Source organism: Bombina bombina, chromosome 1 (assembly GCF_027579735.1).
Source record: "Bombina bombina isolate aBomBom1 chromosome 1, aBomBom1.pri, whole genome shotgun sequence".
Classification (NCBI taxonomy): Eukaryota; Metazoa; Chordata; class Amphibia; order Anura; family Bombinatoridae; genus Bombina; species Bombina bombina.
The window spans coordinates 133,283,998-133,310,649 of NC_069499.1; the positions used below are offsets into that span (position 1 = coordinate 133,283,998).

The 26,652-nt window shown below is 39.9% G+C and overlaps 1 protein-coding gene across 1 annotated transcript in view; it reads right to left on the reverse strand.

Moving 5' to 3' along the window:
* Positions 1-26,652, reverse strand: part of WDHD1 (WD repeat and HMG-box DNA binding protein 1) — a 463,259-nt gene that overhangs the window by 398,047 nt on the left and 38,560 nt on the right. Inside the window, exon 10 of the mRNA XM_053697606.1 lies at positions 13,663-13,804. Coding sequence (XP_053553581.1) covers positions 13,663-13,804 — 142 coding nt within the window. The remainder of the gene's footprint in view (positions 1-13,662; positions 13,805-26,652) is intronic.

The following is a 26,652-nucleotide window of genomic DNA, read 5'->3' on the forward strand; positions in this document are numbered from 1 at the left end:
GGTGATCTGTCCACCATGTTAGAGAGTGTCGAACAATCGGTTTTAAAGATATTAATTGAGATATCTTTGTGTAATCCTTGCACCATTGATTCAGCATACAAAGCTGAAGAGGTCGCATGTGAAAACAAGCAAAGGGGATCGCGTCCGATGCAGCAGTCATAAGACCTAGAATTTCCATGCATAAGGCTACCGAAGGGAATGATTGTGACTGAAGGTTTCGACAAGATGCAATCAGTTTTAGACGTCTCTTGTCTGTTAAAGACAGAGTCATGGACACTGAATCTATCTGGAAACCCAGAAAGGTAACCCTTGTCTGAGGAATCAATGAACTTTTTGGTAAATCGATCCTCCAACCATGATCTTGAAGAAACAACACAAGTCGATTCGTATGAAATTCTGCTAAATGTAAAGACTGAGCAAGTACCAAGATATCGTCCAAATAAGGAAATACCACAATACCCTGTTCTCTGATTACAGACAGAAGGGCACCGAGAACCTTTGTAAAAATTCTTGGAGCTGTAGCTAGGCCAAACGGCAGAGCCACAAACTGGTAATGCTTGTCCAGAAAAGAGAATCTCAGGAACTGAAAATGATCTGGATGAATCGGAATATGCAGATATGCATCCTTTAAATCTATTGTGGACATATAATTCCCTTGCTGAACAAAAGGCAAGATAGTCCTTACAGTTACCATCTTGAATGTTGGTATCCTTACATAACGATTCAATATTTTTAGATCCAGAACTGGTCTGAAGGAATTCTCCTTCTTTGGTACAATGAAGAGATTTGAATAAAACCCCATCCCCTGTTCCTGAACTGGAACTGGCATAATTACTCCAGTCAACTCTAGATCTGAAACACAATTCAGAAATGCTTGAGCTTTTACTGGATTTACTGGGACACGGGAAAGAAAAAATCTCTTTGCAGGAGGTCTCATCTTGAAACCAATTCTGTACCCTTCTGAAACAATGTTCTGAATCCAAAGATTGTGAACAGAATTGATCCAAATTTCTTTGAAAAAACGTAACCTGCCCCCTACCAGCTGAGCTGGAATGAGGGCCGCACCTTCATGTGGACTTAGAAGCAGGCTTTGCCTTTCTGGCTGGCTTGGATTTATTCCAGATTGGAGATGGTTTCCAAACTGAAACTGCTCCTGAGGATGAAGGATCAGACTTTTGTTCTTTGTTGAAACGAAAGGAACGAAAACGATTATTAGCCCTGTTTTTACCTTTAGATTTTTTTATCCTGTGGTAAAAAGTTCCTTTCCCACCAGTAACAGTTGAAATAATAGAATCCAACTGAGAACCAAATAATTTGTTACCCTGGAAAGAAATGGAAAGTAGAGTTGATTTAGAAGCCATATCAGCATTCCAAGTCTTAAGCCATAAAGCTCTTTTAGCTAAAATAGCTAGAGACATAAACCTGACATCAACTCTGATAATATCAAAGATGGCATCACAGATAAAATTATTAGCATGCTGAAGAAGAATAATAATATCATGAGAATCATGATGTGTTACTTGTTGCGCTAAAGTTTCCAACCAAAAAGTTGAAGCTGCAGCAACATCAGCCAAAGATATAGCAGGTCTAAGAAGATTACCTGAACACAGATAAGCTTTTTTTAGAAAGGATTCAATTTTCCTATCTAAAGGATCCTTAAACGAAGTACCATCTGACGTAGGAATAGTAGTACGTTTAGCAAGGGTAGAAATAGCCCCATCAACTTTAGGGATTTTGTCCCAAAATTCTAATCTGTCAGACGGCACAGGATATAATTGCTTAAAACGTTTAGAAGGAGTAAATGAATTACCCAATTTATCCCATTCTTTGGAAATTACTGCAGAAATAGCATTAGGAACAGGAAAAACTTCTGGAATAACCACAGGAGATTTAAATACCTTATCCAAACGTTTAGAATTAGTATCAAGAGGACCAGAATCCTCTATTTCTAAAGCAATTAGAACTTCTTTAAGTAAAGAACGAATAAATTCCATTTTAAATAAATATGAAGATTTATCAGCATCAACCTCTGAGACAGAATCCTCTGAACCAGAAGAGTCATCAGAATCAGAATGATGATGTTCATTTAAAAATTCATCTGTAGGGAGAGAAGTTTTAAAAGATTTTTTACGTTTACTAGAAGGAGAAATAACAGACATAGCCTTCTTTATGGATTCAGAAACAAAATCTCTTATGTTATCAGGAACATTCTGCACCTTAGATGTTGAAGGAACTGCAACAGGCAATGGTACTTTACTAAAGGAAATATTATCTGCATTAACAAGTTTGTCATGACAATCAATACAAACAACAGCTGGAGGAATAGCTACCAAAAGTTTACAGCAGATACACTTAGCTTTGGTAGATCCAGCACTAGACAGCGATTTTCCTGTAGTATCTTCTGACTCAGATGCAACGTGAGACATCTTGCAATATGTAAGAGAAAAAACAACATATAAAGCAAAATTGATCAAATTCCTTAAATGACAGTTTCAGGAATGGGAAAAAATGCCAAAGAACAAGCTTCTAGCAACCAGAAGCAATAAAAAATGAGACTTAAATAATGTGGAGACAAAAGCGACGCCCATATTTTTTAGCGCCAAATAAGACGCCCACATTATTTGGCGCCTAAATGCTTTTGGCGCCAAAAATGACGCCACATCCGGAACGCCGACATTTTTGGCGCAAACTAACGTCAAAAAATGACGCAACTTCCGGCGACACGTATGACGCCGGAAACGGAAAATAATTTTTGCGCCAAAAAAGTCCGCGCCAAGAATGACGCAATAAAATAAAGCATTTTCAGCCCCCGCGAGCCTAACAGCCCACAGGGAAAAAGAGTCAAATTTTTGAAGGTAAGAAAAAATGATTAAATCAAATGCATTATCCCAAATATGAAACTGACTGTCTGAAAAATAAGGAAAGTTGAACATTCTGAGTCAAGGCAAATAAATGTTTGAATACATATATTTAGAACTTTATAAACAAAGTGCCCAACCATAGCTTAGAGTGTCACAGAAAATAAGATTTACTTACCCCAGGACACTCATCTACATGTTTGTAGAAAGCCAAACCAGTACTGAAACGAGAATCAGCAGAGGTAATGGTATATATAAGAGTATATCGTCGATCTGAAAAGGGAGGTAAGAGATGAATCTCTACGACCGATAACAGAGAACCTATGAAATAGACCCCGTAGAAGGAGATCACTGCATTCAAATAGGCAATACTCTCCTCACATCCCTCTGACATTCACTGCACGCTGAGAGGAAAACCGGGCTCCAACTTGCTGCGGAGCGCATATCAACGTAGAATCTAGCACAAACTTACTTCACCACCTCCATCGGAGGCAAAGTTTGTAAAAACTGAATTGTGGGTGTGGTGAGGGGTGTATTTATAGGCATTTTGAGGTTTGGGAAACTTTGCCCCTCCTGGTAGGAATGTATATCCCATACGTCACTAGCTCATGGACTCTTGCTAATTACATGAAAGAAAAGCTGACTAGAAAATATTTCCTGAACATCTCTATGTAAAAAAGAAAGATATTTTACCTCAAAAGTTCCTCAGTAGCCACCTCCCATTGTAAAGGATTTCTAAGCAGCATATTAGTATGTCTGTCCTAGGACAGCTGAAGGGATGAGCATCGTGCACTCTCATCTTATTTCACCAATCAGGTAAAGGAAGTTTACAATGAAATCACATGAGAGTCAAGTCAAATCTCATGAGATCACAGTAAAAGTTCATGACCTCAGCACTGCTGATGCTGATTGGCTGCTGTTCATTTCTTCATTTTTTTTTTAATTTTTTTACCTGCAGCTGGGAGCAGTTGAGTATAACTTTTTACATAGAACTTACTCTGCTGAGCTGAGGAGATTGTGAGGTAAAATATCTTCCTTTTTTACATAGAGATGCTCAGGTGATATTTTCCTGTCAGCTTTTTACAGTTATGCTGCATCAGTTTCAAGTGATTTAGCATATGAGGATTATGTCCCTTTAAGTAAATTCTGAAAACTGTAGTTTTTCACTGGACCCTCCTTTCATCCTATACAGATATTACTTGAGCAGCGCAGTAGCACAGGTATGCCTGTCCCTAACTGGTCACAAACATAGGAAAGAACACTCAAGAGGCATATCCCTGGATGACAAAACATTTCAAATTTACCAACCAAATGACAATTTTAAATGCATTTTGTTCTCTGATCTTTTACAACACATTGTTTACATTTAATCACCCTTTTATTTAAAAAAAAAAAAATACACTAAAATGGTGATTATTTCAAAAGCAGTGCTAAACTGGCTGCAAAAGACTAGAATAGCTCTCAGGTTGAAGAAAAGAAAGAAAGAAAGAAAGAAAGAAAGAAAGAAAGAAAGAAAGAAAGAAAGAAAGAAAGAAAGAAAGAAAGAAAGAAAGAAAGAAAGAAAGAAAGAAAGAAAGAAAGAAAGAAAGAAAGAAAGAAAGAAAGAAAGAAAGAAAGAAAGAAAGAAAGAAAGAAAGAAAGACCACCACAAAACCTTTTATTTGACTGCTGAATTAAAGTGATGGTAAATCAGAGCTTTGGTAAAGAGCGCTGTGCTGTTGACAGCTAGAGCCGCTGACTTTAGCGAGCTGCTGTGGTACAGGCAGGGTAGGTTTAGCACCTTTTCTTTTTTAGTAAGAGATTAATTAAACTACAGTTTATTTTTAGTGATGGTAAATCCTAGCGTTTTTTTAAATGCTTAGATTTACCATCACTTTAAGAGTTTATAACAATGTTTGCATCTTGATACTGCTACAATCAGTCATAAAAATGTGTGGGGCAAGTAAGTTCCCATAATTCCCAGTCATTCAGCCGAGGAACACAAAAAGAGAAGAAGATACCAAGGGAATAGAGGTGCCTGATCGTTTCAAAATGACAAAAGCCATCTTAAAATTAAATTAAGGGCGGGTCGTGGACTCTCCATGCCAGGAAAGAAAAGAATCAGGTAAGCATAAATTTTGTTTTCTTTCCAATGGCACGGAGAGTCCACAAATCCATTCTAATTACTAGTGGGAACCAATACCCAAGCTAGAGGACACAGAAGGGAGGGAGAATAAAACAGGCGAACCTAAAAATTAAGGCACCACCGCTTGAAGAACTTGTCTCCCACAAAAGAAGCCTCAGCTAAGGCTAAAAGATCAGATTTGAAAAATTAGGAAAGGGTATGGAACGAGGACCAAAAAGGCCGCCTTGCAGATCCGCTTCACAGAAACCTCAATCTTTAAAGGCCTAGAATGAAGAGACCGCCCTGGAGGAAAGAGTCGGAAGTCTTTCAGTAAGCTATGGACCCGCTGTCTCATAAGCCAACAAAACAACACTTCTCAACCAAAAGAAAAAAAAGAGAAGAAGAAATGGCATCCTGGCCCTTATGCTTACCAGAGAAAACGATAAAAAGGGCAGAGATTGCCGAAAGTCTCAAGCTGTCTGCAGATAGAATTTCAGAGCATGCACAACGTCCAGGTTATGCAACAAACGCTCCTTCTAAGAAGGAATAGGACATAGCGAGGAAACAATTTCCTGATTGACATTGCTGTCCGACACCACTTTGGGAAGAAATCTGCATGAAAATAACAAAAGTTTCCAAGAGAAGTAGAAGTACCCTCATCAGAATCAATTTCCACGGGGAAAGTACGACATCTTAAAAGGGACAGTCAACACCAGAATGTTTGTTGTTTTAAAAGATAGATAATCCCTTAATTACCAATTCCCCAGATTTGCAAAACCAACACAGTTATAATTATACAGGTATACCCCGCTTATACAGCGGGTTTGGGACCGGAGCCCCGCTGTAAAGTGAAAACCGCCTTACAGTGAAACAAGGCAGTTTTAGCTTTCTTTTCACTTGCCAGTGTGTTTAAAGTCTTGAAAACATGTTTGACTTAACTTATATTAGGGGTGCAATAGCACTACGATTAGTTTAACACTAGCACAGCACAGTATTCAATTAGTATTCAATAAATACTGTACCTGTACAATAGTGACAATTACTGTAGTACAATTTGCCAGAATATAGCACTGAGACACAGATTGCACTGATGATGTAAACAGAGTGAACTAAGCATAATAAAATGGTACCTGTCACTTTTCTCGTAATTTCATGATGATTACAGCACTGTTTCAAAATCCTTGGAGGTTGAACTTCAGCTCAACAAAGCGCTGTATTAGCGAAGCACTCTAAAGTGAAGCGCTCTAAAGTGAGGTATACCTGTACATTTTTTACCTCTGTAATTACCTTGTATCTAAGCCTCAGCAGACTGCCCCCTTATTTCAGTTCTTTTGACAGACTTGCATTTTAGCCAATGAGAGCTGTCTCCATGGTAAATTCAAGTGCATGAGCTCAATGTTATCTATATGAAAAACGTGAACTAATGTCCTCTAGAGGTGAAAATCTTTCAAAATGCATTTAGATTAGAGGCGGCCTTCAAGGTCTAAGAAATTAGCATATGAACCTCCTAGGTTTAGCTTTTAACTAAGAATACCAAGAGAACAAAGCAAAATTGGTGAGAAAAGTAAATTGGAAAGTTGTTTAAAATTACATGCCCTATTTGAAACATGAAAGGTTTTTTTTGGACTTGACTGGCCGCAAACCAAAGTCTGCGAGGTCTCACCGGAACGAGCAGATCACCGAAACCCTTTGTCCGATTGGAATCTGATAAACTAGACCAAACTCTGAGTCCAAGCTATCAGAACATTGTAGATGGCTCCCTTATAGGGAGGACAGACTCCTTTTGAGACCAAAGTCCATGAGTCTTTAAAAAAAACAACTCAAAACTACTCCCCAGCCCGATGGGCTGGTATCCATGGTCACAATCTCAAAAGACGGTCCTAGGAAGCATGTGTACTGGGACAGTAGGTCCTGGGAGATCCACCAGGGCAGAGAGTCACTTGTTTGGGAGTTTAAAACTATCCTGTGAGAGAAGTCCGAAGGTCTCCTTCTCATAGTCTGAGCATGCATAACTGTAGAGGTCTGAGATGGAAACGAGCAACGGAAAAAAGCCCATGGAAGCCACCATCAAACCAACTACCTTCATACACAAAGTCACTGAAGGCCTTATTAAGGATTGACGTTAAAGACAAGCAGGAAGAAACCTAGATATTCTGACCAACGTCAAGAAAATCTTTCATGGAGATCAAAACTATGACAGTCCCACTCCCCAAAAAAAACCCTGGTGTTTGGAACCAAGAAACTACTTTCCAAATTCCCCCTCAACCCGTGGGAGCTTAGAATTTACAACAGAGATCCATATGGGATCTTGCTAAATGAAAAGATGATGCCTGAACCAAAATATCGTCTAGGTAAGGAGCCACCACAATTCCCTGAGATCAGACCACTGCCAAAAGGGCCCCTAGAACCTCTGAGAATATTTGAGGGCCAGTGGAAAGGCCGAAAGGAAGGGTTACAAGTCAGAAAAGTTAATGCAGAAAGACAAGTCACAGGAACTTGGAATGTTCCAAGAGAATAGGAACATGGTAAGTATCCTTCAGGTCGATGGTAGTCATGAACTGACCCTCCATAACTAAAGGAAGAATAGACTGAATAGTCTACAAAAAGGACGGAATTCTGCGAAATTTGTTGTATACTAGAGGTCTAAAATAGGTTGAAAAGTTCCCGCTTTTTTGCGAAACACGAATAGGAAGGAATAAAATCCTTGACCATACTTTAGAGGAAATGGATTAAGTTCTCCTATAAAAGCAAGATCCTCAACGGAGATTAAGAAAGTCTCTCTCTTTACCCGGACTGCAGATAATCTTGACCGGAGAAAAACTCACTCTGGGAGTGAGAAGATAGATTGTATCCGTATCCCTGAGATATCCACAGCGCATTGCAAACCTAAACCAGCTAAAGGAAGGAAACCTAGTCCCCTACTTGATCTGAGATCGGGTCGGGGGCAAATTGTTCATACTGAATTGATCTCAGAGGAAGGTTAACAGGATTACTCCTATTCCAACGCTGGATAGATCTCCAAAAGGTTTGAATAGCTCAAAATTGGAAGCAGAGGAGGAAAATTATCTGTCCCTTAAAAATGCGAGAGGGACGAAAGTTAGAAGTTTGATTACCTCTAGGTCTAACCCTCTTATCCTGTGGTAGAAAAAAACTCCCTTTTTATCATGGGGAATGATTTCGGCCAGACCAGGACCGAATAAAGGAAAATATCAAGAAGAGAACATAGGTTAAACAAAAATTAAACCTATGAGAGTAGAAAGCAAATATCTTCTCAATATGAAGTATATTTTAAAATTGTATTTCATGGAAAAATACATTAGTGTTCTAAAAACACTAAGATAGGGTATAATACATGGAACCATACATGACAGGGAGGGAGGTTATAATATTGTATGCCTATCAATAAAACATAGAAATAAGAGAGAAGACACATGAATACATGTAGAAATAAGTCTCCATAAGTGACGGATCTATTAAAATACATAATTTATGTAAGAACTTACCTGATAAATTCATTTCTTTCATATTAGCAAGAGTCCATGAGCTAGTGACGTATAGGATATACATTCCTACCAGGAGAGGCAAAGTTTCCCAAACCTCAAAATGCCTATAAATACACCCCTCACCACACCCACAATTCAGTTTAACGAATAGCCAAGAAGTGGGGTGATAAAAAAGTGCGAAAGCATATAAAATAAGGAATTGGAATAATTGTGCTTTATACAAAATCATAACCACCACAAAAAAAAAGGGCGGGCCTCATGGACTCTTGCTAATATGAAAGAAATGAATTTATCAGGTAAGTTCTTACATAAATTATGTTTTCTTTCATGTAATTAGCAAGAGTCCATGAGCTAGTGACGTATGGGATAATGATTACCCAAGATGTGGATCTTTCCACACAAGAGTCACTAGAGAGGGAGGGATAAAATAAAGACAGCCAATTCCTGCTGAAAATAATCCACACCCAAAATAAAGTTTAATGAAAAACATAAGCAGAAGATTCAAACTGAAACCGCTGCCTGAAGTACTTTTCTACCAAAAACTGCTTCAGAAGAAGAAAATACATCAAAATGGTAGAATTTAGTAAAAGTATGCAAAGAGGACCAAGTTGCAGCTTTGCAAATCTGATCAACCGAAGCTTCATTCCTAAACGCCCAGGAAGTAGAAACTGACCTAGTAGAATGAGCTGTAATCCTCTGAGGCGGAGTTTTACCCGACTCAACATAGGCAAGATGAATTAAAGATTTCAACCAAGATGCCAAAGAAATGGCAGAAGCTTTCTGGCCTTTTCTAGAACCGGAAAAGATAACAAATAGACTAGAAGTCTTTCGGAAAGATTTAGTAGCTTCAACATAATATTTCAAAGCTCTAACAACATCCAAAGAATGCAACGATTTCTCCTTAGAATTCTTAGGATTAGGACATAATGAAGGAACCACAATTTCTCTACTAATGTTGTTGCCAATGATATAGCAGGTCTAAGAAGATTACCTGAACACAGATAAGCTTTTCTTAGAAAGGATTCAATTTTCCTATCTAAAGGATCTTTAAACGAAGTACCATCTGACGTAGGAATGGTAGTACGTTTAGCAAGGGTAGAAATAGCCCCATCAACTTTAGGGATTTTGTCCCAAAATTCTAACCTGTCAGACGGTACAGGATATAATTGCTTAAAACGTTTAGAAGGAGTAAATGAATTACCCAATTTATCCCATTCTTTGGAAATTACTGCAGAAATAGCATTAGGAACAGGAAAAACTTCTGGAATAACCACAGGAGATTTAAATACCTTATCTAAACGTTTAGAATTAGTATCAAGAGGACCAGAATCCTCTATTTCTAAAGCAATTAATACTTCTTTAAGTAAAGAACGAATAAATTCCATTTTAAATAAATATGAAGATTTATCAGCATCAATCTCTGAAACAGAATCCTCTGAACCAGAAGAGTCATCAGAATCAGAATGATGATGTTCATTTAAAAATTCATCTGTAGGGAGAGAAGTTTTAAAAGATTTTTTACGTTTACTAGAAGGAGAAATAACAGACATAGCCTTCTTGATGGATTCAGAAACAAAATCTCTTATGTTATCAGGAACATTCTGCACCTTAGATGTTGAAGGAACTGCAACAGACAATGGTACTTTACTAAAGGAAATATTATCTGCAGTAACAAGTTTGTCATGACAATTAATACAAACAACAGCCGGAGGAATAGCTACCAAAAGTTTACAGCAGATACACTTAGCTTTGGTAGATCCAGCACTAGACAGCGATTTTCCTGTAGTATCTTCTGACTCAGATGCAACGTGAGACATCTTGCAATATGTAAGAGAAAAAACAACATATAAAGCAAAATTGATCAAATTCCTTAAATGACAGTTTCAGGAATGGGAAAAAAATGCCAAAGAACAAGCTTCTAGCAACCAGAAGCAATGAAAAATGAGACTTAAATAATGTGGAGACAAAAGCGACGCCCATATTTTTTAGCGCCAAATAAGACGCCCACATTATTTGGCGCCAAAAATGACGCCACATCCGGAACGCCGACATTTTTGGCGCAAAATAACGTCAAAAAATGACGCAACTTCCGGCGACACGTATGACGCCGGAAACGGAAAAGAATTTTTGCGCCAAAAAAGTCCGCGCCAAGAATGACGCAATAAAATGAAGCATTTTCAGCCCCCGCGAGCCTAACAGCCCACAGGGAAAAAATAGTCAAATTTTTGAAGGTAAGAAAAAATGAATAATTTAAATGCATAATCCCAAATATGAAACTGACTGTCTGAAAAATAAGGAAAGTTGAACATTCTGAGTCAAGGCAAATAAATGTTTGAATACATATATTTAGAACTTTATAAACAAAGTGCCCAACCATAGCTTAGAGTGTCACAGAAAATAAGATTTACTTACCCCAGGACACTCATCTACATGTTTGTAGAAAGCCAAACCAGTACTGAAACGAGAATCAGCAGAGGTAATGGTATATATAAGAGTATATCGTCGATCTGAAAAGGGAGGTAAGAGATGAATCTCTACGACCGATAACAGAGAACCTATGAAATAGACCCCGTAGAAGGAGATCACTGCATTCAAATAGGCAATACTCTCCTCACATCCCTCTGACATTCACTGCACGCTGAGAGGAAAACCGGGCTCCAACTTGCTGCGGAGCGCATATCAACGTAGAATCTAGCACAAACTTACTTCACCACCTCCATCGGAGGCAAAGTTTGTAAAACTGAATTGTGGGTGTGGTGAGGGGTGTATTTATAGGCATTTTGAGGTTTGGGAAACTTTGCCCCTCCTGGTAGGAATGTATATCCCATACGTCACTAGCTCATGGACTCTTGCTAATTACATGAAAGAAATACCCTCAATATGAGAGTGAATATTACATTGAGACAGAATAACAGAGAAAATAACTTTATGCATCATTATGTATGCTATGATGAAATAAAAAAAATTATAAGCATAATAGCGTCTAGAGGGCACTTGGCTAACTAAGATATCTGCATGACAGACACATCGCGTTAAAGGGGCGTAAAACCCAATTTTTTTCTTTCATGATTTAGATAGAACATTACATTTTAAATAACTTTCTAATTTACTTCTATTATCGCATTTTCTTCGTTTTCTTGTTATCCTTATTTGAAAAGCAAGAAATGTAAGCTCAAGAGTGTGCACGTGTCTGCAGCACTATATAGCAGCAGTTTTGCAACAATGTTAAATATTAGCAGTAGCACTAGATGGCAGCACTATTTCCTGTCCTGTAGTGCTTCAGGCATGTGCACGCTACCTACCTAGGTATCTCTTTAACAAAGAATAACATGAGAATGAAACATTTTTGATAATAGAAGTAAATTGGAAACTTCATAAAAATTGTATTCTCTATCTGAATAATGAAAGAAAATTTTTGGGTTTAATGTCCCTTTAATCGCCTGATATGAGAGGGATTGAAAAACAGAATGCATACATATAAAATATGAATTACAAAGAACTGCCACCAGATGGCGGCAAATAACAGAAAGATCAGGAGAAAAAACCTGACAAAAAAGTTCATTGAATTCCTGCACAAGGAAAATTTAGGACAAACTGAAGAAACGTTCAGAAATTCCTCAACCTCCCTCCTCTAGTCTTATACAAAAGTACATGCATAAATCTCAGAGAAAAGGGAGAAGTTTAAAAGGCAACAAAACTTAAAAAGGGGATAATGCCAGATGTTACTAAGAGAAAACCACCAGATGGCATTTAACAGTATAGAAACATGGCGTATATCTCTGACAATCAGAAGCTAATTAAAGAAGAAATAGATTGGAATACAATAAGCACCCCATACATATTAAATAATGCCCAAACTTATAAAGAAGTAAAACTCAAACAATACTAAAGACAGAATAGAACTGATACACTATTAAGATGCAGCTCCTAAGTACGCCATCTCAACAGACCAGAACAGATTCCGTGAATCATTACACTGCTTCCTATACATTCTGCTAAAATAACAGAACTGTTTACAGACAGTGGCAGCCTCCCTGACAAAGTCGGAGGTGCCGCTCAAAGTTACCCGGGCTAATAGAGCTCTTAAACAGAAGCGCTGCACACATGATGAAAGAAGCACTGCGCACATGACGACTATCACGCAGAACGGCCCAGAGCCGCAATCGTCAATGGCAGAAGAGAGTATTAAACATGACAGAATGACCTCAGTATAAACGGTTCCCTGTAAAATCATGCCATCTCAATCGCGTCTAGAAAAGTACACCAATACATTTGAAGTACTTTAAGTCCATAAAAATGGACCGTGCAGGGATATAAAGGTGGTAAAAATGTCGCTATGACATCCAGTCTCCACATACCATAAAGCTTGGGCTTGTCAGAAGTGTCCGGCAATGGAAGTGGCAAAAATCCCTGTCCCTGCCATAAAGCCAGATTCTGCTCAGCCGCAAAATATCCTAAAACAGAGGATAAATATCATAAATATACAAACCCCTTCTGAGGGTAGCAGGTCCCACTAGGTCCCTGATTATTTTCAGTCCTATTCAAATATCTCCATCCTGTGAAATATAATATGAAAAGGACTTACCCTCCAGGGTCTTCTTCTGTCACAGCAGCTCCAGGTCTGTGAGCCTCATTCGACCGCCTACAGGGACCTGAAGATGCAAAAAAAAAAAAAAAAAACAGAGTAACCAACCCTGGTTTTCTATAAAGGGGTAGCATAAGTGTTAGAAGGTAAGCAAGGACTACCTCACCGTCTTCTAACTGCTAACAGCCACCATTACTCTTACTAAAGAGATTTACCTGGAGACAGCATAGCCCCAATCCTTGCTTGCAGGGAAAGTAACCATTAAAGGATTAAAATCTTGATTTTCTTCAGACACCTTCACTGCACATCACCTACGATGTTTGCAGGCAAAGAATGACTGGGAATTGTGGGAAGTAGGTACTTAACAGTTCTGCTGGGTGTTCTTTGCCTCCAACTTGTTACCAGGAGTTGAATTCACATTAGTAATTAGAATGGATTTGGACTCTCCATGCCATTGGAAAGAAAAGTAACTACTATCTATTACTTATATGTGACATGACTTGGAGAAGGTGAAAAGGGGTGAAAAGAATTATCTAATTTTTACAATACCGTTTTAAAAGCACCTAACAAGTAATTACAGAACGCCTCTAAAACTCAATACACACTACAGACCTTTGCAGCAGATTTTCCACCATCTCCATGACAGACATTCTCCAACAATCCCAGGTTTCCTTCGTTGTCTGTGTAGGCCACCTGAGCTAGCTTTGGGTGCCAAGAGAGGCCAGAGATAGCGTAGCCCTTATCATGCTTTATTCTAAAGATAAATATATATATAAAAAAAAGTTATTTACAAAAAACATGACTTCACAATTTGCATGTCCTGATTAAATTTTATGGGGGGGGAATATTCATACAAGATTGAAACAAAGATCAATAAAGTACTCATTCACAGTATGGTAGAAACATGAATTGACTTTCAGTGACAGAGACAGGGTCAAGAATATGTATGAAAAGTGGTGAAAAGGGATTCATGGGGTCCTTAATTTATTAAAGTCCGGATTACACTTTATGTGAAGAGTTTATATCGTTCTTTAATTTTTAAAGTCCATTATAACAGTGAATATTGGTGTTAACAGATAACTAATATCTTTAAATACTATATAAAGACAAGTGGGGATATTGCAGCGGAAACAAATAAAGGGGACTTTCATTTATGAAGTACAAAATACTTCTTACTGAAAGCTCCTTTGTTTCAAGCGCTTGCCACACTGAGCTGCTCAGGCCGCCCACGGCAGAAAGTTTTTTTGCTTGAGATGACGTTTTCACCACTTAGCCAATAGCCGTGCGGGAAATCTGGCTTGTCGCCATGTGACAACAAGCCAGATTTCATGCACGCTATTTGCTAAGACGTAGAAACGTCACCTCTTAGCAAAACAACATTCTGCCGTGGGCTGACTGAGCAGCTCAATGCGCCAAACGCTTGAAACAAATAAAAGAGCTTTCAGCATGAAATATTTTATACTTCATGAATGAAAGTCCCCTTTATTTGTTACAATGGTCAATCCTAGTGTTTCACAAACAATAGGATTCACTTTCACTTTAATAGCAACCATTAGCTACAATATTATTGCAGCAGATAGGTGAATTTAAGTAACAATATTTACTTTTATACCCGCATTATCTGATAATTGCCCTTGAACAGTTACTTTGTATGTTCAGCATACCAAACTACTATATTTTTTATATAAGGGAATGTACTGCTGCCTTGCACTAATATACACAGCCACTTATTTTGAAAACGCAAATAACTGAAGATCATATAGCAGCCATATCGTCTCTATATAATTTTGGCCATGTATACTATAATGATTATGGCTGTAATTATTTAAGTATTTTTGGCGTTACCAGTGGTCAATATAATTTATTTTATCTTGAGGGACTTAAACCGGTGGGGTGAACATAAAGGGTGTCAATCTGCAATATCCCTCAGATTAAAGAATCTCTGTATCACTCACATAATTCTATACAGCAATCAGCACAAGACACTGGTTTTCTGACACTAAATGTATGGACTTCTATTTTTAAATACTTTTCCCATATTTTATCGGTTTTATTAAATGTTATGTTTTAACAAAAATAACCTCTCCATGAGCCAGAAGGGGTGGCATTTTTCCTGAAAAAGAAAATGTATGCTTACCTGATAAATTTATTTCTCTTTGGACACGATGAGTCCACGGATCATCTTAATTACTAATAGGGATATTCACCTCCTAGTCAGCAGGAGGAGGCAAAGAGCACCACAGCAGAGCTGTTAAATAGTTCCTCCCTTGCCTCCCACTCCAGTCATTCGACCGAAGTTAGGAAGAGAAAGGAAAAGTCAAGGTGCAGAGGTGTCTGAAGTTTACAATTACCCACAACCTGTCTAAAAGAACAGGGCGGGCCGTGGACTCATCGTGTCAAAAAATAAATACATTTATCAGGTAAGCATAAATTTTCTTTTCTTTTTTTAAGACACGATGAGTCCACGGATCATCTTAATTACTAATGGGATTCAATACCCAAGCTAGAGTACGCAGATGATACGGGAGGGACAAGACAGGGAACCTAAACGGAAGGCACCACTGCTTGAAGAACCTTTCTCCCAAAAAGCTGCCTCAGCAGAGGCAAAAGTGTCAAATTTGTAAAACTTTGAAAAAGTGTGAAGAGAAGACCAAGTTGCAGCCTTGCAAATCTGTTCCACAGAAGCTTCATTTTTGAATGCCCATGAGGAAGCAACAGCCCTCGTGGAAAGAGCCGTAACTCTCTCTGGAGGCTGCTGTCCAGCAGTATCATATGCAAAGCGTATAATACTCTTCAGCCAAAAAGAAAGAGAAGTAGCCGAAGCTTTCTGTCCCTTACAATTTCCTGAGAAAATCACAAACAAGGAAGAAAACTGCAGAAAGTCCCTAGTCGCCTGCAAGTAAAACTTTAAAGCACAGACCACGTCCAACTTGTGCAGACGTCGTTCTTTCTGAGAAGAATGACTAGGATACAAAGGAGGAACAACAATCTCCAGATTAATGTTTCAATCAGAAACAACCTTAGGAAGAAATCCTAATTTAGTACTTAAAACTATCTTATCTGGATGAAAAATAAGATGAGAATCAAACTGCAATGCCGAGAGTTCTGATACTCTAAGAGCAGAATAAATAGTAATAAGAAATGAAACTTTCCAAGATAATTTAATATCTAAGGAATGCATAGGCTCAAACGGAGCCCCTTGAAGAACTTTGAAAACTAAATTAAGACTCCATGGAGGAGTAACTGGTTTGAACACAGGCCTGGTCCTGACCAAGGCCTGACAAAATGAATGTACATCTGGGACATCCGCCAGACGTTTGTGTAACAAAATAGATAAGGCCAAGATTTGACCATTTAGAGAACTAGTCGATAAACCTTTCTCCAAACCTTTTTGGAGAAAATACAAAATTCTAGGAATCAAAACTCTACGAGTAGCCCTTGGATTCACACCAACAGAGATATTTACGCCATATCTTATGGCAAATCCTTCTAGATACCGGCGTACAAGCCTGAATCATGGTCTCTATGACCTAGTCAGAAAAAAACCCAGCTTGGACAAAATTAAACGTTCAATCTCCAAGCAGTCAGCTTCAGAGAAACTAGAATTGGGTGAAGGAAGGGCCCTCGAATTAGAAGGTCCCTCCTCAACGGAAGTCTCCAAGGTGGAAGAGATAACATGTCCACCAGCTCTGCATACCAACCACTGTGAGGCCAAGCAGGAGCAATGAGGATCACTGATGCCCTCTACTGCTTGATTGGAGCGATGACCCAATGTAGAAGTGCAAACGGAAGAAAAAGGTATGCTAGATTGAAAGTCCAAGGAACCGCCAGAACATCTATCAGTTCCGCCTGGAGTTCCCTGGACCTTTACCCGTATCTCAGGAGCATGGCATTCTGTCGAGGTGCCATGAGATCCAATTCCAGCTGACCCCAATTGAGAATCAGGCTGGAAAACACTTCTGGATGGAATTCCCCCTCCCCCGGACAAAAGGTCTGCCTGCTCAGGAAGTCCGCCTCCCAATTGTCCACCCCTGGGGTGTGGATCGCCGACAGACAGCAAGAGTGGGTATCCGCCCACTGAACTATTTTGGTTACCTCTGTCATCGCTAAGGAACTCCTAGTTCCTCCCTGATCATTGATGTAAGCCATTTAAGCTATGTACTCCGATTGGAACCTGATAAACTGGACCAATGCTAACTGGGGCCAGGTCAGAAGAGTATTGAAGATCGCTCTCAGTTCCAGAATGATTATATGAAGAACAGACTCTGTCTGAGTCCAAAATCCCTGAACCTTTAGGGAGCCCCAGACTGCTCCCCATCCTAGAAGGCTGGCGTCTGTTGTCATAATCATCCAAGATGGTCTGCGAAAGCAGGTTCCCTGGGAGAGATGATCTAGACACAACCACCATTGAAGTGAGTCCCTTGTCTCCTGCTCCAGAGTTATTCGAGGAGACAAGCCTGCATAATCTCCGTTCCATTGCCTGAGCATGTTTAAAGGGACAGTCTAGTATAAATTAAACTTTCATTATTCAGATAGGACTTTTAATTTTAATCAACTTTCCAATTTACTTTTATCATCAAATTTGCTTTTTTCTCTGAGTTTAAACTAAACATAGGTAGGCTGATGTGCTGATTTCTAAGCCTTTGAGGGCTGCCTCTTATCACATGCTTTTTAAAACTCTTTAACACAAAGAGACAGAAAGTACATGTGGGCCATATAGATAACACTGTGTTCAGGCACAGGGGGTTATTTAAGATTTAGCACAACACAATGCTAAATGCAAGACAATAGATAATAAACAGTCACAGTCATGTGATCAGGGGGCTGGAAGAAGGTTCTTAGATACAAGGTAATCACGGAGGTAAAAAGTATATTAATATAACTGTGTTGGTTATGCAAAGCTGGGGAATGGGTAATAAAGGGATTATCTATCTTTTAAAACAATAACAATTCTATGGTAGACTGTCCCATTAACTGCAGAGGTCTGAGGTGGAACCAAGCAAACGGGATGATGTCCATTGCCGCCACCATCAGCCCGATTACCTCCATACACTGAGCCACTGACAGCCGAGGAGTGGACTGAAGGACTAGACAAGTATCGATAATCTTTGATTTCCTGACTTCTGTCAGAAAAATCTTCAAAGATAGAGAATCTATTATAGTTCCTAAACAAAAATTACCTTTGTAATTGGGACTAAAGAACTCTTCCACCAAGAGTTCTCAGGAAAGATAACACCATATTGGTACGGGATCTTGCTTCTTGTTAAGAATGGCGCCTGGACAAGAATGTCGTTCAGATAGGGTGCAACCGCAATGTCCCTGGCCGAAGTACTGCCAGCAGAGACCCCAGAACTCTTGTGAAGATTCTGGTAGCCGTGGCCAAACCGACAGGGAGAGTCACGAACTGGAAGTGTTTGTCAGGAAAGCAAACCTTAGGAACTTGTAATGATCCTTGTGCATGGGACATGTAGGTATGCGTCCTTTAACTCCATCGTTGTCCTAAATTGACCTTCTCGGATCAAAGAAAGAATGGAACGATAGTTTCCATCTTGAAGGACGGAATATGTTTAGACTCTTGAAATCGAAAAAATAAACCTTAAGATTCCCACATTGTGGGAACTACAAACAGATTGGAATAAAATTCCAGGGCCTGTTCCTGTATCGGAACAGGAACTATCACTCCCAGGTCGTAGAGGTCTCTTACACAGCTTAAAAATGCCTCTCTCTTTGTCTGGACACAGACAAGTAGAAACCTGCCTCTGGGAGGAAAACTTTAGAACTCTAGATTGTATTCCTGTGGCACTATGTCTACTGTCCAGGGATCCTGAACATCTGGAACCCAAACATGAAAGAAAAAGGAAGTCTGCCCCTACAAGATCCAGTCCCGGATCTGGGGCAGGCCCTTCATTTTGACTTTGATTCAATAGCAGGCTTCTTGGATTGTTGTCTTCTAGTCCAAGACTGATTGGGTCTCCATGACGGTTTAGACTGTTCCTGCTTGGAGGTGGAAAAGGAAAGAATTCCCCTTTAATTCTCAAAAGGAGTGAGAATTACTCTGTCGTTCCTTTTGTATGTTTCTCGAATCCTGAGGGAGAAGATGCCTTACCTCAAGTAAAAACAGAATTTATGTTAACCTGATAAATTTCTTTCTCCTACGGTGTGTCCAGTCCACGGCTTCATTCTTACTTGTGGGATATTCTCTTCCCCTACAGGAAATGGCAAAGAGAGCACACAGCAAGAGCTGTCCATATAATCCCCCCTCTGGCGCCGCCCCCCCCAGTCATTCGACCGACGGTTAGGAGAAAAAGGAGAAACTATAGGGTGCCGTGGTGACTGTAGTGTACGGAATAAAACATTTTCAAACCTGACTAAAAGCCAGGGCGGGCCGTGGACTGGACACACCGTAGGAGAAAGAAATTTATCAGGTAAACATAAATTCTGTTTTCTCCTACATTGGTGTGTCCGGTCCACGGCTTCATCCTTACTTGTGGGAACCAATACCAAAGCTTTAGGACACGGATGAAGGGAGGGAGCAAGTCAGGTTACCTAAACGGAAGGCACCACGGCTTGCAAAACCTTTCTCCCAAAAACAGCCTCCGTAGAAGCATAAGTATCGAATTTGTAAAATTTGGCAAAAGTATGCAGAGAAGACCAAGTCGCTGCCTTACAGATCTGATCAACAGAAGCCTGGTTCTTGAAGGCCCATGTGGAAGCCACAGCTCTAGTAGAATGAGCTGTAATTCGTTCAGGAGGCTGCCTTCCGGCAGTCTCATAAGCCAATCGGATGATGCTTTTCAGCCAAAAAGAAAGAGAGGTAGCAGTAGCTTTCTGCCCTCTCCTCTTACCAGAATAAACGACAAACAAAGATGATGTTTGTCTGAAATCCTTTGTTGCTTCTAAATAGAATTTTAAAGCACGGACCACATCTAGGTTGTGTAACAAACGTTCCTTCTTTGAAACTGGATTCGGACATAGGGAAGGAACAACTATTTCCTGGTTAATATTCCTGTTGGAAACTACTTTTGGAAGAAAACCAGGTTTGGTACGTAAAACTACCTTATCTGCATGAAATACCAGATAGGGAGAAGTACACTGCAAAGCAGATAATTCAGAAACTCTTCTAGCAGAAGAAATAGCAACTAAAAACAGAACTTTCCAAGATAGTAACTTAATATCTATGGAATGCAAAGGTTCAAACGGAACCCCTTGAAGAACTGAAAGAACTAAGTTTAGACTCCATGGAGGAGTCATAGGTCTGTAAACAGGCTTGATTCTGACTAACGCCTGTACAAACGCTTGTACATCTGGAACGGCTGCCAGACGTTTGTGCAACAAGACAGACAGAGCAGATATCTGTCCCTTTAGAGAACTAGCTGACAGACCTTTCTCCAAACCCTCTTGGAGAAAGGAAAGAATCCTAGGGATTTTGATTTTACTCCAAGAAAAACCCTTGGATTCGCACCAACGGATATATTTGTGCCATATCTTATGGTAAATCTTCCTAGTAACAGGCTTTCTGGCTTGAACCAGAGTATCTATAACTGAATCTGAAAACCCACGCTTAGATAGAATCAAGCGTTCAATTTCCAAGCAGTCAGTTGCAGAGAGACTAGATTTGGATGTTCGAATGGACCTTGTACTAGAAGATCCTGTCTCAAAGGTAGCTTCCATGGTGGAGCCGATGACATATTCACCAGGTCTGCATACCAAGTCCTGCGTGGCCACGCAGGAGCTATTAGGATCACAGAGGCCTTCTCCTGTTTGATCCTGGCTACCAGCCTGGGAAGGAGAGGGAACGGTAGAAACACATAAGCTAGATTGAACGACCAAGGCGCCACTAATGCATCCACTAGTGTCGCCCTGGGATCCCTGGATCTGGACCCGTATCGAGGAACCTTGGAGTTCTGACGAGACGCCATCAGATCCATATCTGGAGTGCCCCATAGTTGAGTTAACTGGGCAAAGACCTCCGGGTGGAGTTCCCACTCCCCCGGATGGAAAGTCTGACGACTCAAATAATCCGCCTCCCAGTTGTCTACCCCTGGGATATGGATTGCAGATAGGTGGCAGGAGTGATCCTCCGCCCATTTGATGATCTTGGATACCTCTGTCATCGCCAAGGAACTCTTTGTTCTTAGCCTTGAAAGGCCTATCCTGTAAGAGGGCATGGCCCTTTCCCCCAGTGATATCTGAAATAATCTCCTTCAATTCTGGCCCAAAAAGGGTCTTACCCTTGAAAGGAATATTAAGCAGTTTTGTCTTGGACGACACATCCGCCGACCAAGATTTTAGCCAAAGCGCTCTGCGGCCACTATAGCAAAACCTGAATTTTTCGCCGCTAATTTAGCCAATTGAAAAGAGGCATCTAAAATAAAGGAATTAGCCAACTTTAGTGCGTGAATTCTGTCCATGACTTCCTCATATGGAGTCTCCTTATGGAGCGAATTTTCTAGTTCCTCGAACCAAAAAGACGCCGCCGTGGTGACAGGAATAATGCACGAAATTGGTTGGAGAAGGAAACCTTGCTGAACAAATATCTTTTTAAGCAATCCTTCCAATTTTTTATCCATATGATCTTTGAAAGCACAACTGTCCTCAATGGGAATAGTTGTGCGCTTGGCCAACGTAGAAACTGCCCCCTCAACCTTAGGGACTGTTTGCCATGCGTCCCTTCTGGGATCGACAATGGGGAACATTTTCTTAAATATAGGAGGTGGGACAAAAGGTATACCTGGCTTCTCCCACTCCTTGGTCACTATGTCCGCCACCCTCTTGGGTATCGGAAAGGCATCAGCGTGCACAGGTACCTCTAGGAATTTGTCCATTTTGCACAATTTCTCTGGAATCACTAAAGAGTCACAATCATCAAGAGTAGTTAGCACCTCCTTAAGTAGGGCGCGGAGATGTTCTAACTTAAATTTAAATGCCACGATATCAGGTTCTGCCTGCTGAGAAACTTTTCCTGAATCAGAAATTTCTCCCTCAGACAGACCCTCCCTCACTGCCAATTCAGACTGGTGTGAGGGTATAACAGATTATCGTCAGCGCCCACTTGCTCATCCTCTGTATTTAAAACTGAGCAATCACGCTTTCTGGGAAATGCTGGCAGTTTGGATAAAAGATTTGCTATAGAATTATCCATTACTGCAGTTAATTGCTGCATAGTAACAAGCATTGGCGAGCTAGATGTACTAGGTGTTGCCACAGAAGGAGAGGATGATGAACTATCCCCACTACCTTCATTTGAAGAATCATCTTGGGCAACCTTATTAAATGTGACAGTACTGTCCTTACTTTGTTTGGACGCCATGGCACAATTTGAACATACATTTAAAGGGGGAACCACCTTGGCCTCCATACACACAGAACATATGCTATCTGTTAGACAGACTTTGGCAGGCTATTAATGCAATAAAACCGTTTTTAAACAAAACCGTTACTGTCTCTTTAAATAATAAAAAGAGCACACTTTATTTCTGAATGTTTGAAAAACTATGAAGGAAATATCCGATCTTTACAAAATTTGCACTCTAGTGTCTTAATGCTTTGAAAGTATTGCACACCAAATTTCAAGTCTCTAACCCCTTAAATGAGCAAACCGGAGCTAATTGTTCAATTTACCAGTTTAAACACACTACAGTCCCTACCACAGACTTTGCTGCGGCTTTTACCTTCCTTGGGGGTTATTCACCACAGAAATAAGCCTTCTTGAAATCGTTTTTATGGCCACAGGACCCTCTCACATGAAGCTGCATGCACTGCTTCCAAAAGTAACTGCGCAACTGAGGCGCGAAAATGAGGCCTCCTCACTCTGCATACCAGAGTGAAGGGGCCTTTCTGACTAGATTAGGTGTCTAAACAACTGCCAGGCGTAATAAAAACGTTCCCAAAGGTGTTTCAAAGTCACAAAACACTCCAAAAGTCATATAAATAATATATAAATCAATCGATTTAGCCCACAATAGTGTCAACCAGTATAGAACCCATTTATAAGCCTTCATTCTGTTATGAGTCTAAGAAAATGGCTTACCGATCCCATAAGGGAAAACTGACAGTCTTCTAGCATTACTATGTCTTGTTAGAAAAGAGACTAGTCATACCTGGAGCAGAAAAGTCTGCAAACTGTTCCCCCCAACTGAAGTTCTCTGGTTTCAACAGTCCTGCGTGGGAACAGCAATGGATTTTAGTTACTGTTGCTAAAATCATACTCCTCTTTTAACAGAACTCTTCATCACTTTCTGTTGTAGAGTAAATAGTACAAACCGGCACTATTTTAAAATAAACTCTTGATAGAAGAAATAAAACTACAACTAACACCACATACTCTTTACCATCCCCATGGAGATGCTACTTGTTCAGAGCAGGCAAAGAGAATGACTGGGGGGCGGAGCCAGAGGGGGGACTATATGGACAGCTCTTGCTGTGTGCTCTCTTTGCCATTTCCTGTAGGGGAAGAGAATATCCCACAAGTAAGGATGAAGCCGTGGACCGGACACACCAATGTAGGAGAAAATTAGAGATTATTTCCTTCAAGCCCGGTCCAAACATGGTCTTCCCCTTGTAAGGAAACACTAAAGGCTTAGACTTAGAGGATACCTCCACAGACCAAGATTTTAACCCTAGAACAGAGAAACCGGAATCTTTGTTCCCAGTTTAATACCTTAAAGGGAAGCATTGGTATTAAAGAATTAGCCAATTTAAAAAGCTTTATCCTATCCTGGATTTCATCCAGTGTAGAGTCTGTCCTAATAGCATAAGGCAACTCATCAGCCAATATGCCGCCGGACTAGTGACGGAAGCAATGCACACAGCTGGCTGCCATTGTAAGCCGTGGTGTACAATTTTTTTTTTAATCTAAATTTTCCAAGATTAACTACGACCGAGGAGTCGCTGTCGTCCAATGTAGCTAAAACCTCCTTGAACAACATACAGAGGAGTTCTAGCTGAAACCTAAAAAATACAACTTCAGCATCAGCACAAGGAATTACACTGTCTGAATGTCTGTTTTTCCTCTAACGCTTTCCCTGCAATATTGAGAAAGCAGACAACGCATCAGAAGACATGAGAAGAGCGAAGTCTTGTAAAGTAACCCCAAAATGAGTTACAGAGGAAGCGCAGGGCACTGCATGGGAGGGCAAGAAAATTTGGGACTCCTGAGGAATTTTTTTTTATTTTATTTTTTTTAACCTTGTAATTAAATTTCTGAACAGCATCCTCATTGGAAAAGACTATCCCCTAAGGATTAAGTTCCTCACCTACATGAGCAACAGAAAAGGTTGGTGGTTCCACATTAGCATCAACACAAAAAACAAGTGACCTTCTGTATGACCTCTTGGTCCATTCTTTTTCATAAAGAACCAAGAACGCCAAAAAAAATCTTTAATTTTTTAATAAAGACAAAAAAAACAAAAACGTTACTATCACTTTAAATTTTAAAATGGAAACTTTTTTCCTTTTTTTATTAGGTGCATGGAAAAAGGGCAGAGCAGCTCAAATAACCTTGCAATTTTATCAGTACCCCTAAGCATGAAACTGCTGAGGAGCCTGCCTGAACAACAAAACTAACTCCCTCTGAGTAGTATGTATGTATTGACCCGGAACACCACCGCAACAGCGGAACACAGTCTGCTGTCCCAATTATGCATAATATAATGAGAATGCGCAATAGGACCAAAAACAGCACAACTTCCCTTTAGGTTCTCCGGAATAGAAGGGGAAAAAAGGCGCGCTATGCAAATGCCGCCTCCCCAAGGACCGCCCGTCATGGGCATTGACAATACAGTCATCTCCTGGGCGGCAGCCGGGAGATGTGACCGCTGCAACCGTTAGTTTGTCCCAACGCCTGGCTATAACGGATAGCCATAGTCTCCTTAGTGTAAAGGAGAATTACATAAAAAATACAACAAAGTGCCTAATTACGCCCATCTAGGGCGATGTCATTACAGTCATCTCCCGGTCGGCATGTTTGTCTATGCAACCGCCGGGAGATGTGACTACTGCAACCGTTAGATTGCCCCAACGCCTGCCTCTAACAGATAGCAATAGTCTCCTGAATGTAATGGAGAATTACATAACCTATATAAAGTGCCCTATTAAGCCCATCAAGGGCGATGTCAGTACACTCATCTCATTGATAGTTTGCCCCAGTGCCTGCGCCTCCTAGGTATAAAGGAAAACTCATGCCTGATTACAATAAAGTGCCCAATCCATTAAGGGCTTCCTTATATGTCCCATCCTTACAAAGTAAGTGACCAACTTCTTCTGAGTTTCCCTTTAACCCCAGAAATAAAAGTCAGCACTTACCTCATATTCTGCCCGACAGCAAAAGCAGTTCCCAGGTTTGAGAGGTCCTATTCCTCACATGGACCTGTGAATTAAAAGAAAACACTGAGTAATATCCCTCAGATTTTTCAGAGTTAGGGCAGCATCAGTATGGGAGGTGCAGTGAGAATTATGCCCCACAAGTTCCCATTGCTCTAAAGCCACCAAAGCTCTACTGAAGAGACTGATAAGGACTATGGCTACACCCTAGGACAAAGCAGCACAATCTTGCACTACTTTAAAAATAATAAACTCTTGATTGAAGAATCTATACAAACACCTCACTTTACCACTTCCTATCACTAACGTAGGCAAAGAGAATGACTGGAGTGGGAGGGAAGGGAGGAACTATTTAACAGCTCTCCTGTGGTGCTCTTTGCCTCCTCCTGCTGACCAGGAGGTGAATATCCCCATTAGTAATTAAGATGATCCGTGGACTCATCGTGTCTTAAAGGGACACTGTACACAAAATTTTTCTTTCACGATTCAGATAGAGCATGACATTTTAAGCAACTTTCTAATTTACTCCTATTAGCAAATTTTCTTCATTCTCTTGGTATCTTTATTTGAAATGCAAGAAAGTAAGTTTAGATGCCGGCCCCTTTTTGGTGATCAACCTGGGTTGTTCTTGTTGATTGGTGGATAAACTCATCCACCAATAAAAAAAAAGCTGTCCAGAGTTCTGAATAAAAAAAAAGCTTAGATGTCTTCTTTTTAAAATAAAGATAGCAAGAGAACGAAGAAAAATTGATAATAGGAATAAATTAGAAAGTGGCTTAAAATTGCATGCTCTATCTGAATCATGAAAGAAAAAATTTGGGTTCAGTGTCCCTTTAAAAAAGAAATATCTAGAATAACAAAAATACACCTAATAGTGAATCAGCTGGTTTGAGTGTTATTTTGTATACTCTATCAGCCAGTTTTCTCCTTCAAACTAACTATTAATTAGACCATAGCTGACCAAACTAAACCTAGGGCCACAAAGCAGTACTAAATTTTGTTTTTATTAACAGTATTGCTAAATAACCTTAAAGGTATATGAAACCTGAAAAAAAAATATTTTGTGATTCAGACAGAATACAATTTTAAAAATGTAATTCTATTATTAAATGGACGGTCAACACCAAAATTGTTAATGTTTAAAAAGATAGATAATCCCTTTATTACCCATTCCCCAGTTTTGCATAACCACCACGGTTATATTAATGTATGTTTTACCTCTGTGATTACCTTGTATCTAAGCCTCTTTTGACAGTCCCTGATCACATGGCTATTTATTAT